Source organism: Zingiber officinale, chromosome 2B (assembly GCF_018446385.1).
Source record: "Zingiber officinale cultivar Zhangliang chromosome 2B, Zo_v1.1, whole genome shotgun sequence".
NCBI classification, from domain to species: Eukaryota; Viridiplantae; Streptophyta; class Magnoliopsida; order Zingiberales; family Zingiberaceae; genus Zingiber; species Zingiber officinale.
In genome coordinates this window covers 67167893-67185432 of record NC_055989.1, presented here as the reverse complement: position 1 = coordinate 67185432, position 17540 = coordinate 67167893, and the positions used below count along the sequence as shown (strand labels likewise).

The 17540-nt window shown below is 46.4% G+C and overlaps 2 protein-coding genes across 2 annotated transcripts; both read right to left on the bottom strand.

The window, feature by feature from the left end:
- Positions 1-994: 994 nt before the first annotated feature.
- LOC122045778 (ethylene-responsive transcription factor ERF057-like) lies at positions 995-2664 on the bottom strand. Its single transcript, XM_042606149.1, has one exon. The coding sequence runs from the start codon at positions 2302-2304 to the stop codon at positions 1366-1368; it is 939 nt and encodes a 312-aa protein (XP_042462083.1). The 5' UTR covers positions 2305-2664; the 3' UTR covers positions 995-1365.
- A 946-nt stretch (positions 2665-3610) lies between these two features.
- On the bottom strand, positions 3611-16018 carry LOC122045776 (non-specific lipid transfer protein GPI-anchored 31-like). The gene is made up of 3 exons (XM_042606148.1): positions 15433-16018; positions 15312-15335; positions 3611-3855 (listed from the first exon to the last, which is right to left on the bottom strand). Exons 1-3 carry the CDS (start codon positions 15764-15766, stop codon positions 3758-3760), a joined length of 456 nt encoding a protein of 151 aa, XP_042462082.1. The 5' UTR covers positions 15767-16018; the 3' UTR covers positions 3611-3757.
- Between the last annotated feature and the right edge of the window lie 1522 nt (positions 16019-17540).

Sequence of the window (17540 nt, the reverse complement as noted above, 5' to 3'; positions counted from 1 at the left end):
TTGCTTTGAATGAATGATGTAATTATTTTTGAATGTATTGTCGAATTGTTTGTGAATGTATCGTGAATTATTTGTCAATGATGATGATTTGTGACCGTTGAATGTGTAATGAATGATTTGTAATGTTGTATTATAATTGAAATTTTGATATAAATAAGATTTAAATCATGGAATTAAGGAGTTGCTGTTAAAATTTTATCCTAACTTAGCGACAGAAATAGAAAAAAAAAACGTCACTAAGTGATCTTCAAAACATTTATGACTGAAATTTTCAGTCGTTAATTGGGGATTTTCTGGTAGTACATGTACATCACTATCCACCCTTCTATCTACCAATCAATCGAACTAAACCGACCTTCAATTTTCAGCTTAGTCGGTTCAACCGATGGATTCAATTTATATTTACAAATTTGAAACCTAATAGACACCTCTGCGATCGTCATTTTCACAACAAAGGATGAGCATGCAGGAAGAATCTATGAAGCTTCCTACTTCGATTAATCTAATCATGCCGTGGCCCATGCTTCCTTTAAAGTACTAGCAATCCCTTTTGAACTCTATACCAGCGTGGCTCATCAAAGTTGGATCCTAGTGCACTTCCACCGACCGCGAAAAAACAAAGGAGAGTGAGCTTACGATAAGGACTACGCGTTTACAAGAAGGTATATGCGGAGTGAATTATTGATGTAATCTCGAAAGTTCATCCTTTTAGTCTTGCATCTCAAGTAGTTCATTGTCCAGCTCTCACCATCTTCGTCACCATCCATATCCCCTCCCTTTCCCACAAGGACTCGATGACAATTTATACAGCAATGATATGCTCAAGGAAAAAAATTTAAAGATGAAGTCATGGTCCATCATTTCATTTTTTGTGGACTCCATCATTTTGTGTTTATCCTTGAATTTTTTTTTGAATTTTTTTCCGAACGAGGGACGCCAGCATAAGAACACCAAGAATTTACTTCTATTTTCTTTTTTTTCCCTAAACCAAACATAAACAAACACAACATTTGATTGAGTTGAATTAAAGCTATTTCAAGGCTTTTTCCCACTTCATCTTCATCTTCTTGTTCCAACTCCAATAGAACAAGTATCAGAAGATTCAGAGCCATTTTCAGAACATCTCATGAGAAATCTTCGGCGAGGAGACTTCAACTTTATGACAAACTAAAGATTTCAATAATATGCACATATATATGGATCAAAATACAGAGATTTTTCAGCTAGAAATCTACAGATGATGAGACCTTGATGGTATTGCCTGAAAAAATGCAGCAACCCAAGAGGTTAAATATACTATCTACAGATGGAGTTTGAGGACTGCAATGACCGTGCAAATGTCTAAAACACCATTTGCAGGAACTGCTAGTCGGAGGAGAGGATGGAGTCCCAGTCGATCTCCCATGAGGGATACTTCCGCAGGACGAAGCTCTCGGATTCGTCCCAGGGCGCCTCGGTGAAGTCCAGTTGCTGTATGGCTGATCCGGTGGAGGAGGAGGAGGAGGAGGACTCTTCCTCGGAGCTGTCGGATTTGTTGTCCTCCAAGCTCGGATCGCTGGAGGCAGAGTCCGGCGGGGACGTGCGCTGCTTTGGAGAGCAACCGAGGGTGGTGTCACAGATGGACTGGAGCTTGCTGTTCACCGAGGGGTGCAGCGGCGGGCCCCAGTGTGCGCCGTCGCGGCGGAGCTCGGGGAAGTTGAGGCGCGCACCGTCGCCGCGGAGCATGAAGGCGGCCTTGTCGTAAGCCAGGGCCGCCTCGTCGGCGGTGTCGAAGGTCCCGAGCCAGAGGCGGGTGCGGTTGCGCGGGAGGCGGATCTCCGCCACCCACTTGCCCCAGTGCCGCTGGCGGACGCCGCGGAAGAGCTTCGTGGGCTTCGGCGGCGACCCGGCGCGCTTCATGGGCTGCGACTTTGGAGCGAGGGAGTTCGTGTTCCTCTGGATCCGGAGCTCGGCGGACCCCGATCGGAGCTGCCGCTGCTGCTGCTGGAACTGAGCTTGGATCTGATGGATCTGCGCAGGGGAGAGATAGTTGAGCCCCATCGAGCTCGAGCTGCCGCTCTGATTCAACCACTGCTGGGTAAACATCTCGGCTCCAGATCCCAGTGGCATGGACAGATCAAAGCTAGGGTTTTGATGCAGATCGAAGTAGTCGAAATTTGAGGAAGAAGAAGAAGAAGAAGAGAAGCAGATCGGATCGAGAGAGGTAGAGGAAGCAGCTTTAATAAAAGGCTCAAGCGCTTCCCTCAAAGGATCTGACGAAGAGAACACTGGCATACTACTGTACATATCCATGGCGGTCGCCATGCCTTCTAACAATCAAATCTAGAAAAGAAAACCTAAAAAAAGATGCAGATCGTAGCAAGAAAGAGATCAAGAACAAGGACAAAGCAAGATCAAAAATCAACCAGAGGGAGTAACACACACACACACACAAAGCCCTCTTTGAAGCCGAAATCGGATCTGAACGATAAGAAGCCGGAATCGAAGAAGATTAAAGGGGAAAACAAGTGAAGAAAGATCGGAGACTCGAACAAGATGAAGAACAAATCAGATCAAAGATCAAAATTTTCTCCTTTGTTTTTTTCGCTCCGCGAAGGGATTTCTCAGCTCACCGATGGTGTGGGTCAAGGCTTTCTATTGCTCTTGGTGCTTTTTTGGTGATGAAATGGAAGCTTGCAGGTAGCTGTTATATAAGCCGCGGTTCTCCCGCGTCGGCGAATCCGTTGGCGCCACGTACCCTTCGACCGAGAAGACACCGGCAGCTGTCGGGGAAGCTACTGACTGGTGGCGGTGTCCAGGACGCGTGGTGGATCTCCATTGGCGGAGAAGCCGGTCCGTTAATTCGAGGCTTATCAATTTCTTATTCGGTAGGGGCCGTAGGATGAGACCTTGCGCTAAGTTGAGGAAGCTGCGTAGCGGGATGCAATTGGTTGAGTTCTTGCCACGGGTAACTGTTACGGTTAGTGCAGTTGGAGGAAGGTAATATTGTTGGGCGAGTTATGAGATGATTGTGAAAATATGTTTAGATTATTAGCAAATTTTTCTATAAGAAAACTTAAATTTATAAAATTTGATTGATTAGGAGAGGTTAATACGAGTAAAAAATATCGAATGTAGTGACTACTTGAGTTCTAAATTGAAAATTATCAATCTTATAGTTTCATAACTTCACTTCTTGCATCCTCTCTATGAGACTAAAACCATTTGCATGCATTTCCTTTGTAAGTTTTGTCAGGCGTTACCGACTCTCTCGAAGTGTTCAATCACATACATTCCTATCGAGCACAAGAACTTCTTAATCTCCTCGGGATCTTCCTCACTATCCTCCCCTTAGCTTTAGGATCGTAGCACTATGATCATCCTCACCATCCTCTTGCTCAGCGCTCTCTTCAATTGCATGCATTTTTTTATCGACCTCTCAACTCTCGAATTGCACTAGACCATCTTCGAGACTTGGCAGACTATTCTCCTTCAACGAAACTTGGCTTTACTATCTTTGAGACTTGGCTTAATGGTCCGGCCGATTTATCAGAATTGATCGACCTACCCAAAAATTGGCAAAAATGAAAAGGTGAAGATAAAGATATATCGATAAAGTGAACAACTTGCAAATGGGTGGAAAAACAATTTTCAACTGAACCAAACAAGAACCACAAGGATCCACTCGGCGAGTTAAACTCAAACTAAGCACAAAAGTTCAACACATCAGCAATAGGAACAAAAGCCACAGGGATCTCGTCGAAGAGCATGATGCAAATCAGTGAGACTGGTAGTACAACCACAGAGCCACAGCAAAACCGCTGAGGAACTCGACTCCAGATACTGAGGAAGGCGCACTGCATGATGGGGACGGACCTGCAGCATCAGAAAGGAACTCTTCAAGCGTTTTCTCGATAGCTTTTACTGAAGGTTAAGTTGCTCTCTGTGGACCAAATGATCAATACAAGGAACAAACACTGAAATCAAGTCCTAGTAAGCATCTACTTTGTTAACTTCAGCACAATTTTGATATATCGAGTTTTTGGTTCATGAAACAGTTTGATGGACTAAGAAAAGTATCTCGATACAATTGACAGATCAATCTAGATTCTTCGTTCATAGGAGTCTGATGATTGGCTTTATCTACATTTAGTTACACAATTATGTAGGCTAGTTTAGCATGCTATACTCACATTCATATATAGCTTGAAATGCTAAGGAGTCTTCACGCTAAAATCGCATGAACACCCCTCTATACCTCCACAAAACCCAACTTTGGAAGGATCCAACTAATTTAATCTCAGACTATAGCTTGTGAAGGATCCAAACTAAATCATATTTGGATCTTGTAGCCGCTAGGGAACCTTCATGCGAACAACAAAGATTACATCAAAACTAGATCCCGCGACTATTAAGCAAGTCTTCACATCGTTCCATACAAAGGCCCCTTCATAGTTGGTGCTTCGGAGGTTAACTCCTTGCTTCAACTAAAAATACCTTATTTTGTAGGTGATACAGTGCATGATAGTGGGGTCGGACAGCGGATGTGGTCGGAAGTCAAGTCTACGGGACAGTCAGAAGTCAAGCCCACAAGACAATCAAAAATCAAACTCACGTGGCGGTCAGAAGTCAAGCCTACGAGGTGGTTAAAAGTCCGGCGTACGTGGAGGTCAAAAGTCCGGCTTACGTGGGGTTCAAAGGATCAGGTTACAGGATGGTCCTGGTCGGGCACAAGTCCGGCCTACGTGGGGTTCAAAGGGCCGGGTTACAGGATAGTTCTGGTCGGGCACAAGTGACCTTCCAGAGTTAGGCCTACATGTCAAGTAGGAACTCGGAAGGTATGACCTACAAGTCGGGACTAGACTTGCGGAACGGGATATATGGACAAAGCGTACAGGTCGTGATGTGCAAACCAAGGATGACAGGTCAGGACTTGCGGACTTGTGGAACGGGATACCCGGACACAACGTACAAGTCGGGATATGCAAACCAAGGATTACAGGCAGGACTTATAGACTTGCGGCATAGGATACACGGACCAAAGCATACAGGTCGAGATATGCAAACTAAAGATTACAGGGCAGGATTTATAGACTTGCGACACAGGATACACGGAGTAAAGCGTACAGGTCGGGATATGCAAACCAAGGATTACAGGGCAGGACTTATAGACTTGCGGCACAGGATACACGGACCAAAGCGTACAGGTCGGAATATGCAAACCAAGGATTACAGGGTAGGACTTATAGACTTGCGGCACAGGACACATGGACCAAAGCGTACAGGTCGGGATATGCAAACCAAAGATTACAGGGCAGGACTTATAGACTTGCGGAATAGGATACATGGACCCAGGCATACATGTCGGGACACGCAGACCAAGGCTCGCAGAGCAGGATATGCGGACCAGAGACATACAGGTCAAGATATGTGGACTAGGGTTTCAGGCCGGGATCTGGAGGACGAGATACACAGAACAGGATGCACAGGCCAAAGACGTACAGGTCAGGATATGTGGACGAAGGCTTACAGGTCAGGGGCGGTAGACGCATATCTGGATCTACTGAGATAAACCGAATAGCAAAAGCAGGGCGGGACGTACAGATCTGGATTTGTGGGACAACAAACACAAGCCGGGGAATGCGCCAGGAAATGCAAGTCTGGGCCTACAGGTCAAGATTTACAGGTACGAAGACCCAGTCTAAGGTTAACAGACCAGAGCGAACAGACACTACACGATAGTCAAGCCAGAGAATCGTAACAACCCGTCAGAGAATAATCACCACATGTCAGGGAATATGCTAACGGTCTGTGGCTCGTTGCTTCCTCAGACCTATAGAAACATGCCACGTGTCATTCACCGCTAGACAAATTCTGACACCCGACATTCCCTGACACTCGTCAGACTCCAGAAGCACCCACTGCCATATAAAAAGGGAGGCTTTGTCCCTACACAAGTACGCTCACTCGTCTTTTCATTCTCGTCTTTTACTTTTTGTCCTTTCACTGTGCTTCTGGGAAAAAAGTACCTGACTTGAGCGTCGGATGGCCTGACCCGGGGACTTTTTCCCTGGTTCTTGATCTCTAACGTAGAAGCGGCTTGTCTGAGTGTGCGCAGAGCCCTCGCATCGTCGTCCTCGTCATCACCCCCCGTCATCCGCTCGTGAGAACCCTTCCAGTAGGTGCCAGAGCAACCAGGCGTCTCGATGACTTTCCGTCAGCACCAATGACAGCGCAACCAGCCTCTGTCCAACTCAGCTTTCGGACGAAATCAAATTTGGCACCGTCTATGGGAAAAAGTACTTGACTTGAGCGTCGGAAGGCCTGACCCGGGGACTTTTCCCCACTGGTTCTTGGTCTCTAACGTAGAGGCGGCTTGTCTGAGTGTGCGCAGAACCCTCGCGTCGTCGTCGTTGTCATCACCCCCCGTCATCCGCTCGTGAGAACCCTTCTAGTAGGTGCCAGAGCAACCAGGCGTCTCGGCGACTTTCCGTCAGCACCAGCGACAGCGCAGCCAGCCTCTGTCCGACTCAGCTTCCGTACGGAATTAAATTTGGCACCATTTGTGGGAAAAGGTACCTGACTTGAGCGTCAGAGGGTCTGCCCCGGGGATTTTTTCCCTAGTTCTTAGTCTCTAACGTAGAGGCGGCTTATCTGAGTGTGCGCAGAGCCCTCGCGTCGTCGTCCTCGTCATCACCCCCCGTCATCCGCTCGTGAGAACCCTTCCAGTAGGTGCCAGAGCAACCAGGCGTCTCATCGACTTTCCGTCAGCACCAGTGACAGCGCAGCCAACCTCTGTCCGACTCATCTTCCGGACGGGATCAAATTTGGCGTCGTCTGTGGGAACACAACTACTTGCTCCGGAACGTGAAGATGGAGGATTCTGACAGAATCAATGTAACCATGACAACGGGAGAGTACGAACTCTTCAAAGAAGCCAAAAGGCGGGGAAGCCTCTAAAAAGCAACAAACTACTGCCTCCCGACCGCGAAAGTTACATGAGGTTTCTAAAGAACCAGCTCACACTTCGGATCGAGGTTCCAAGAGAAAACAACCCATGGAATTTCCTCCTGGCTTTTATAGAGACCCCAACCACAGTTATTACCAGCCAGACCCTGGATGCTATAGCCGCAAGGAGCAACCACAAGTTTCTGTGGCTGAAAGTTCTTTGCCTAAGGATTCGAAGAGAGGGAAGTCTGTCGTCCCTCGAGAAGAACGCTGGGTGGAGCCGGAAGAGAAAGTGCCCTTCTCTTCCAAAATATTGGAGGAAAGGCTACCCAAAGGGTACCGACCCCCTGCTATCGGGGAATATGATGGCAGCAAGGACCCTGAATACCACCTCCGCAAGTTTAGAAACACGGCTCTGCTACATCAATACAGCGATGTCGTTAAGTGCCGAGTGTTCTTGAACACTCTATCGGGCTATGCCCAGAAGTGGTTCGATGAACTACCGCATGGGTCCATCACCTGCTTCTCCGATTTCAAGATCGCATTCCTGCGTCACTTTGCAAGCAGCAGAAAGTATCAGAAGACGGACCACCGCTTGTTTGCTCTTAATCAAGGGCCCTCTGAGCCGTTAAGAAGCTATATCAAACGTTTCAATCAAGTGGCTCAGGACGTTCCCTCGGCCACATCAGAAATACTCATGAGCGCCTTCTCTCATGGGCCGACAGAAGGAGAGTTCTTTAGGGATCTCATCAGAAATTCTGTAAAAAAATTCGATGAGATGTTGGAGAAGGCGGTCAGCTACATCAATGTGGAGGAAGCACAAGCGGCGCGAAGAAAGACAGACAAACCTCCTCATGTAAATAAGCCTGAGAGAAGAGTACCCTAACCTTCTGCTCAACCTCTCCCGCGTGCTTGGGGCGCCCGACCTTCTTTCCACTCCGGTCAGGATGTTCGGCCGATCCCGCGCATAGCTGCAGTTCATGCCCCCCGACCTGGACCTTGGGGACCGCGCTATTATACTTATCATCGGTCCCACACGCACACCACTTTCGATTATTTTTAATTTGCCCGGGATTCTCGTCGCGCTGTCGTGCTGGGCCTACCACCCCCCGAGCTGGCTCCTCAAGTCCAAAGAATGATGGAGGAGCGACGCAATGCAACGGGACAGGCCAGCCGACCCCGGGCCGATCAGGAGGGGTCAAGCATGCAACAACAAGGACGCACTGGAGAGCAAGGAGAAGCCCGCAAGGCGGAGAATCGGGGCAACGCGACCATCCGTGACATAGGCATGATTTCTGGAGGACCTACCGACGGAGATTCAGGCCGAGCACGCAAGTCTCATGAACGCCGATTGGAGATTCACACTGTTGGATGTAGCAAGAAGCAGGCCGCTGACCCTGTTATCAGTTTTGGGCCACAAGATCTGGAGAGACTGGAGTTGCCTCATGACGACACCCTTATCATCAGAGCTGTCATAGCCAATAGCCGCGTGGCCAGAGTCTTCGTCGACATTGGGAGCTCTGTTAACGTGTTGATCCGGTCTGCTTTTGAAGAAATGCAGATTGATGCCAGCGGGCTCCAGTCGGTGGCTACTTCTTTATATGGCTTTACTGGTAATGAGGTAAAGCGTATGGGCCAGATCAAGTTGGGCATATCTTTGGGAAGCGAGCCATTAGTCAGAACCAGGAGGAGTACCTTCCTCGTAGTAGACTCGCCCTCTTCTTACAACGTCATTTTGGGTCGACCGGCTCTACATGAGTTACGAGCTGTTGTCTCTACCTTCCATCAAAAATAAGTTCCCCATGGGAGAGCAGGTCGGGGAAGTTAGGGGAGAGCAGCGGGTTTCTCGGCGATGCTATATTGACATGATCAAAGTAGAAGCTCGCAAGGCATAGAGGACTCAGGACGGGGCCGTGCATGCTATTCAAGAAGAACCCCTGCCTATACCTGAAGAACTCATTCCCTGATAGGAAGTTCAGCTATATCCTGAACGTCCAGAGAGTCTTACTCGGGTAGCAGGTGACTTACCTCCCGAGCTCAAAGAAGAATTAATCCAGTGCTTGACCGACAACAGAGATATCTTCGCTTGGTCTACTGAAGAGTTACCAGGGGTCAAGCCTGAAGTAGTGGAACACAAGTTACATCTCCTGTTTGACGCCCGACCTATCAAGCAGAAGAAGAGAAATTTCTCAGTCGATCAAAATAAAATTATCAGAGCTGAAGTGGATCAGCTCAGGAAAGCGAGCCATGTTAGGGAAGTGCAATTCCCGTCCTAACTCTCTAACGTGGTCTTGGTGGCAATACCCAATAATAAGTGGAGGGTCTGTATATACTTCCGGGATCTCAATCGAGCCAGCAATAAAGATTGTTATCCTCTGCCCAGAATTAATCAGCTAGTAGATTAAACCGCCGGCTGCGAAAGGATTTGTATGCTGGATGCTTATCAGGGCACCATCAGATTCCCCTAGCCCTGGAGGATCAGGAGAAGGTCAGTTTCATTACGGCTGATGGTACTTTCTGCTACACTGTCATGTCCTTCGGACTCAGGAATGCTGGAGCGACATACCAACGGATGATGGATAAAATCTTCCGGGAGCAGGCTGGGCGTAACGTGGAAATCTATGTGGACGACATACTTATCAAATCTCCTTCAGCCGCAAATCTGATAGCTGATGTGGAGGAGACCTGCGACACCCTCCGACAGTACGGGTTAAAATTAAATCCCCTAAAATGTCTGTTCGAAGCCAAAGGAGGGAAATTCTTGGGATACTTGGTGACAGAGCGGGGAATCGAAGTCAACCCTGAGAAGGTTCAAGCACTCTGGGATATGAAGGCTCCCCACAACCGGAAGGAGGTGCAAAAGTTGGTAGGCAGGATAACAACCCTGTCTCGATTTATCTCCAGATCAGCAGACAGAGCAGCGCCCTTCTTCAAAGTGCTCAAAAAAGACTCCAAATTTCAGTGGGATGAAGAATGCACGTGAGCTTTTAAAGAGCTAAAAAAGTATTTGGAGACTTTGCCTTTTTTATTCAAGCCTATTACAGGAGAACCGCTCTGGGTCTACCTGTCAGCCACCCCTGAGACCGTGGGGGCGGTGTTAGTGAAAGAGAAGGACAATGTACAACGATCGATGTACTTTTTTAATCATCTATTGAAGGGGGTTGAGTCTAGATACACAACCCTTGAAAAGTTAATCTATGGATTGGTGCTCATGGCTCGGCGCCTAAGGCCTCATTTTCTGGCACATCCCATCACAGTCCTGACCAATAGCACCATGGGTAAAGCCCTCACCAATGTAGAAGTTGCGGGTCGACTTATCAAGTGGGCGACAGAACTGGGAGAGTATAATATAGCTTATCAACCTCGAACGGCTATTAAAACGCAGGCCTTGGCTGATTTCCTGACCGAGATTCATCAAACTGATTCGGAAGAAACTTGGAAGGTATATATGGATGGATCAGCCACACAACAGTGAAGTGGTGTTGGAGTTCTTCTGATATCTCCTCAAGAAGACATTTTGCAGTTAGCCGTACGGTTGAACTTCAGAACCACTAATAACAAAGTAGAGTATGAGGCTTTATTGGCAGGGGCAGCCCGACATGTGGGAGCTGCCCGAGTCATCATATACTCGGATTCTCATTTAGTGACCCAGCAGGTAGCAGGCAACTTTGGGGTCAATAGTGACAAGTTACAAGTATACCGAGAGACCTATGAGAAAATGAAAGAAGAATTCAAGGAGGTCACGGTGAGCAAGATTCCCAAAACAGAAAATGGTCGAGCTGACGAGTTAGCCAAAATGGCCAGTTCTCTAACCACATGGGTTTTGGACAAGTCAATAGCGCAGACCTTCCTCATAGCTCAGATAAATCTTCAGAATAACAAGGACGAGCTTATTGACTGGAGGGCACCAATGATTAGTTATCTGTAGCAAGGTATCCTACCAACCGACCTAGAGGAAGCACAGCTGGTCAAGAAAAAGGTCCATGCCTACACCATAATAGGAGATCAATTATATAAGCGGGCCTTTTCCAGGCCTTTACTTAAGTGTTTAAGCATGGAAGAGGCGGAGCATGCTTTGCGAGAGATACATCAGGGGTGTTGCGGCAGTTATGCTGGAGGTCAAACATTAGCTCACAGGGTGCTACTGGCCGGCTATTTCTGGCCTACCTTACAAAAGGATGCTCAGCAGTTGGTGAACACTTGCTTATCCTGCCAGAAACATCAAAATTTGACACAGATGCCCACCTCAATGCTAAAGACGTCCATTGTTTCTTGCCCCTTTGATCAGTGGGGTATGAATATTGTAGGACCATTCCCTATGACACTCAGTCAAAAGCGATTTCTACTTGTAACAGTGGACTATTTTTCCAAATGGGTAGAAGCCGAATCTCTGGCAAGAATTACAGAGGGAGTAGTTATTAAGTTTTTGTGGAAAAACATTTTGTGCAGATTCGGCATACTTCATAAACTGGTATCGGATAACGGAAGACAATTTCAGGGTCGAAAGATACAGGCCTGATGTCAAGGGTTCGAAATTACTCGGACCTTCACGTCCGTAGCATACCCACAAAGTAATGGGCAAACAGAAGTTATCAACCGAGAGATTGTGCGGGGATTGAAAGCCAGGTCAGGTAAGAACGAGACTTGGGTCTAGTCAGTCGGGCTGGAGCCTCCTTCGACTATACTTGAGGGGGAGGCTTGTGATACGGTGCATGATAGTGGGGTCGGACAACGGATGTGGTCGGAAGTCAAGCCCACGGGGCGGTCAAAAGTCAAGCCCACGAGACAGTCAAAAGTCAAGCTCACGTGACGGTCAGAAGTCAAGCCTACGTGGTGGTTAAAAGTCCGACCTACGTGGAGGTCAAAAGTCCGGCCTACGTGGGGTTCAAAGGGCTAGGTTACAGGATGGTCCTGGTCGGGCACAAGTCCGCCCTACATGGGGTTCAAAGGGCCATGTTACAGGATGGTCCTGGTCGGGACTCGGAAGTTAGGACCTACAGATCGGGACTAGACTTGCAGAACAGGATACATGTACAAGGCGTACAGGTCGTGATGTGCAAACCAAGGATGACAAGTCAGGACTTGCGGACTTGTGGAACGAAATACCCGGACAAAACGTACAGGTCGGGATATGCAAACCAAGGATTACAAGGTAGGACTTATAGACTTGCGACACAGGACACATGGATCAAAGCATACAGGTCGGGATATGCAAACCAAGGATTACAGGGCAGGACTTATAGACTTGCGGAATAGGATACATGGACCCAGGCGTACAGGTCGCGACACGTAGACCAAGGCTCGCAGAGCAGGATATGCGAACCAGAGACATACAGGTCAAGATATGTGGACTAGGGCTTCAGGCCGGGATCTGCAGGACGAGATACACAGAACAAGATGCACGGACCAAAGACGTACAGGTCAGGATATGTGGACGAAGGCTTACAGGTCAGGGGCGGTAGGCGCAAATCTGGATCTACTGAGATAAACCGAATAGCAAAAGCAGGGCGGGACGTACAGATCTGGATTTGTGGGACAACAAACACAAGTCGGGGAATGCGCCAGGAAATGCATGTCTGGACCTACAGGTCAAGATTTACAGGTACGAAGACCCAGTTTAAGGTTAACAGACCAGAGCGAACAGACACTACACGACAATCAAGCCAGAGAATCGTAACAACCCGTCAAAGAATAATCACCACATGTCAGGGAATATGCTAACGGTCTATGGCTCGTTGCTTCCTCAGACCTATAGAAACATGCCACGTGTCATTCACCGTCAGACAAATTCTGACACCCGACATTCCCTGACACTCGTCAGACTCCAGAAGCACCCACTATCATATAAAAAGGGAGGCTTTGTCCCTACGCAGGTACGCTCACTCGTTTTTTCATACTCGTCTTTTACTTTTCGTCCTTTCACTGTGCTTATGGAGAAAAAGTACCTGACTTGAGCGTCGGAGGGCCTAACCCAGAGACTTTTTCCCTGATTCTTGGTCTCTAATGTAGAGGCGGCTTGTCTAAGTGTGCGAAGAGCCCTCGCATCGTCGTCCTCGTTATCACCCCTCATCATCCGTTCGTGAGAACCTTTCCCGTAGGTGCCAGAGCGACCAGGCGTTTCGGTGACTTTCCATCAGCACTAGCGACAGCGCAGGCAGCCTCTGTCCGACTCAGCTTCCGGACAGGATCAGTAGGGCAGACACATGTCCTTTGTGCAGACCACCTCCTTCACCCAGCTCAAGTAGCATTTGAAAAAGGCAGGACCATAATGGATAACATCCACTTAACTCAAGAGCTACTAAGAAACTACAACAGAAAGAGACTATCCCCAAGATGCATTTTGAAGGTGGACCTCCAAAAGGTGTTTAACTCTGTACACTAGGATTTCCTTAATCAAGATGTCTTCATTGGTTTCTAGTTCTCGGAGATATACATTTCACGGATCAGAGAGTGCATCGATACTACATCATTTTCCTTGGCAATTAATGGTGGCATTTATGGGTATTTTCGAGGAACGGTCTTAGGCAAAGGGACCCATTATCTCCCTATCTTTTGGCATATGCACGAGGTATATGACATGACTACTATAACAACACACCATACTGTCTGATTTTCACTTTCACCCAAAGTGTGAGCATCTCAGAATTGTCCATTTAGCTTATGCAGATGATCTGTTACTGCTAGCCAGAGGACATATACCTTCAATCACCATCTTGGCCAAATGCTTGACATAGTTTGGAGAAATGGCTGGCTTTCATGCAAATCTAGTAAAATCTAACATCTACATGATAGGAATGGTTGAGCAAAACAAAAAGACTGATTCTGACTAACATGAACTTTCAGAAAGGCAACATGCCTTTCAGATACTTGGGGATCCTCCTGGCCTCAGCAAAGTTAAGGATAGCAGATTACAACCCACTCATGAATTCTTTAATAAGGAAAATTAATTCCTGGCCAACCAACACCCTATCACATGCAGGGAAAGCACAACTTATCGCCTAAGTGTTGCAGGGAGTAGAGTGTTTTTGGATGTCCATTCTGTCGTTGCCATGTGGTGTCATTGATCGTGTCTATAACCTCTGCAGGGGTTTCATGTCCAAGCACCCTCCAATAGCATGGGAAGAGTTGTGCAATCCTAAGGAGAGAGGTATGGGATTCAGGGACACTTGAAAGCATGTAATCTTTCATTGCTGGCCAAGGTACTACAGTAAATTCAGGAGAAACATGACACTTACCTCATGCATGTGGATATATGGGGATGACGAACCAAGTACGTGGACTCTCCGCTGATCAAAAAGTTACTGCAGATAAGGGGCAACATTTTGGCTACAATTGGCACCTCAAAAGGTGCAAGACAGAAGTTGGCATCATGGTTCAACCAAGGGAAGGGGGGAGTGCAAAAAGCTTACGACCACTTCAGGGATGTGGGCACGAGAAAGGCATGGGCAAGCACTGTCTATAAGAGCTATCTGCAGTCGAGACATATATTCACCCTATGGATGTTTGACACATAGGAAACTGCCCACTAGAGAGAGGCAAGAATACTTTGAGACCAGGAGGTGCACCTTTTGCATATTAGCATTGGAGACACAAGAGCATGTTTTCTTCAGATGTCAGCCGATCAGGGAGCTATGGAGGAGGATTAGATGGTGGTTGCACATTACCGGCGAATGTTCATTCTTCGAGCATCATTATCGGGGACCAATAGCTTGGTGAAGGCTCGACACCTTGTCATGTCATCCATGATCCACAATGTATGGATGACAAGAAACTGAAGCATGTTTGAGGATATGCATTTTGATGTGGAGTTGATTTTTAGAAAGATACAAGTACATATCTACTAATCCTTGGACATCTATTCAAATCTACTCAGGTCTGATAATTCATCTAATATGAATAGCTATCCTTGACCAACATGGTACACTTTGCCTCTTTTATATCTACATTTACCTTACCATCAATAAAATAAAAATAAAAACACCTTATTTTGTAGGGCAGGCACATGTCCTTTGCCCCTTCATGAAGGAGAAGACCCAACAAGCCATTCATTACTCCAAAGACAAAGCCTCCTACCCCATAGTCCTTGGCATAAATTAAAGGCTAGCCAATTCAATCGGCTTAACCGTTTCATGCCCGGTTCGACCAAAGAAACAGCCGACCGGAGTAAGTGTTCCTTCGGGTTCGACTCAGTGCACAAGTCTGCACCAGTGGCTCGAGATCAAACCACTTAACTACTCCAATTACTCTACTTCTCAGTGATTTAGCTGTCTATCACTCACGCAATTCCAAGAAACAAGTTTTTATGCTCGATCGACCTCAGGGGAAAATAAAAATGGAAATTTGCTGTAAAATATGATCTCAAGCATTGTAACTGAGAAACATACCTGAAGCAGCAGGAGCACCGGGAACTGCAAAGAAAAACCCAAAACACAAATCTCTCAACATGAAGAAGAAGAAGAAGAAGAAGCAGAAGAAGAAAGCGGCAAAAATGGGAGAAGAGCATACGGTTGCAGGGGGTGGAGATGCCGCAATCGGAGGGAAGGGTGAGGGCCTTGGTGACGTTGATACTGAAGCCTTGGGCTTGGCCTTGGCTGGAGAGGTGGCAGATGCAGTCGGGGGCCTCCTCGACCACCTTTCTGAGGCCGGAGCAGCACTGGGCCTCCGGCCTGGTAGCGGTGCTGCCGTTTTGGACGAAGGAGAGGCAGCTGACGAGGTTAATGACCTCGGAGGAGCAGTCGGGAGAAGGCGACGGGGCGGCGAGGGGAGGAGCAGCTTGGCTGACGCGAGCGCCGGCGGTGCAGCAGAGGAGGAGGAGGAGGAAGGGGAGGGAAAATGCCATTATTTTTTATTTATTTTTTTGTGGAGAGGTTGCAACCGGAGGGGGGGATTCGATCGGAAAGGAGAAGTATGCAGTGTGGGATGGAGAAAACGGCAGGATCTAGGAGATGGAGGTGACCTGTCGGAATGATGAGTGGAGGTGGTGGCGGCTGTGGTGGTGGTGGGCCGGCGGAGGTGGACTTGGTAGTTGGAATTTATGGGAGGGGGCTGGACCATAGCTCGGAAAAACAGACTCGTTTCAACTCTACCACTGACTAACGATTAATTACGGAAATAATCGATTGCATACAAATTCCTCACTGTCTGTCCTAAATCATGTAAAATGGTTCCTCTTAATTGATTCCTAAACTATATGACGAAAAGTAAACGGTAATTTATAAAAAGGTGTACTAGATTTAATATATTTATCAAAAGACGATTTTATATTTATTAAAAGGCGTACTAAATTTAATATATTTACTAAAAAAATATAGTTTACCAAAATTAATTTCCAGATTACCCCTCTGGCTAACTTGGCAACCGCCTTTTTCAAATACATTTTTCCAAGCATCCAAGCCGAAATTAGAATTGGAAAATAATTTGTGGTTCGGATGCACATCTTCTCACTGTCTCTCTCCCTCCATCCCTCTGTGTGGTGTTATACACTTAAAAGAAAAAATAAATATGAACCCTACGCTTGCCATTACTGCTCGTGGTGGTTGGCGGGATTGCAATAGACCAGTTAGGTTTATGGCATAATTGCGTAAGAGTTGCTAGAGAAGACCAAGGACAAATTAAGTTAAGAACGTCAGCCGAGAAGGACAAACTTCTTGCAAGAGGGAAATTAGTAGAAGCACACATTTAAAGATTTAGACATGTATGTATTGATTTTTTTACTGTAAATTAGGGTAGTGATGGTAAATAAAAATGACACTATTGGTGGAAAGGGTGACAGCAAAAAGTGTTTTTATGGTTAATTTTGGTTGTGTGGAGAATAATATTTAACAACACCTAAATTATGATGTGATAGAAGACTTAATCGATTTAAGTCATGTTAGTTTTTGACGTTGATAGTTAAGTTTGGCTAAAAATTGTTTATTTATGGTTTAGGGTTTAGTCAGTGGTGGTCCTAGTTTACAAGAAGTATCTGCTTCAAAAGGGGCCTGATATCATAGATATCATGCCCACCTTGGGCCTGATATCGATAACGTGTTATGTGGTTAAAACTTTGCTTTTACATCAGACCCTTCCTAGTTTGAGCAAAATTACAATTTAACTATAGCAATAGATTATGTAGTTGCAAATTTACTAAAATAGTTTGTAATTTATTTATCAGGGATGATCATATAACTGACGAAATTCTGTCTGAGATATAGAATACTCTTGATGCAAATTCTAGCATTGGACATGCAGATAATGTAGGAGAAGTATCCAGAACAAATATTCCATCATCTTCACAGTATAGTTGTGTGCATAACACAAATAGAAATACAAGCAGTAATTTCACATTTGATCTAAATGAAGAAGCTAGTATTCAAGAAGATGAGGTTCTGAACCCGTGTGCAACACTTGTTGATTACTATTAGCCTACTTGGAGTGAGGAGGAAGGATATTATAATCGAAATGGAGAGGAAATGCAATGCAATACAGATGTATAAGAATTCTTTGTTGATGATATGCAGATTGAACAATATGAAATATCTCAAGAGCAGTACAGTGACTTAGAGGAGGAGTTCCCAATAGCTGATGATCCATATATTCTAAATTCTCGATTGCTCCAAAGGCCAATTGAAGAG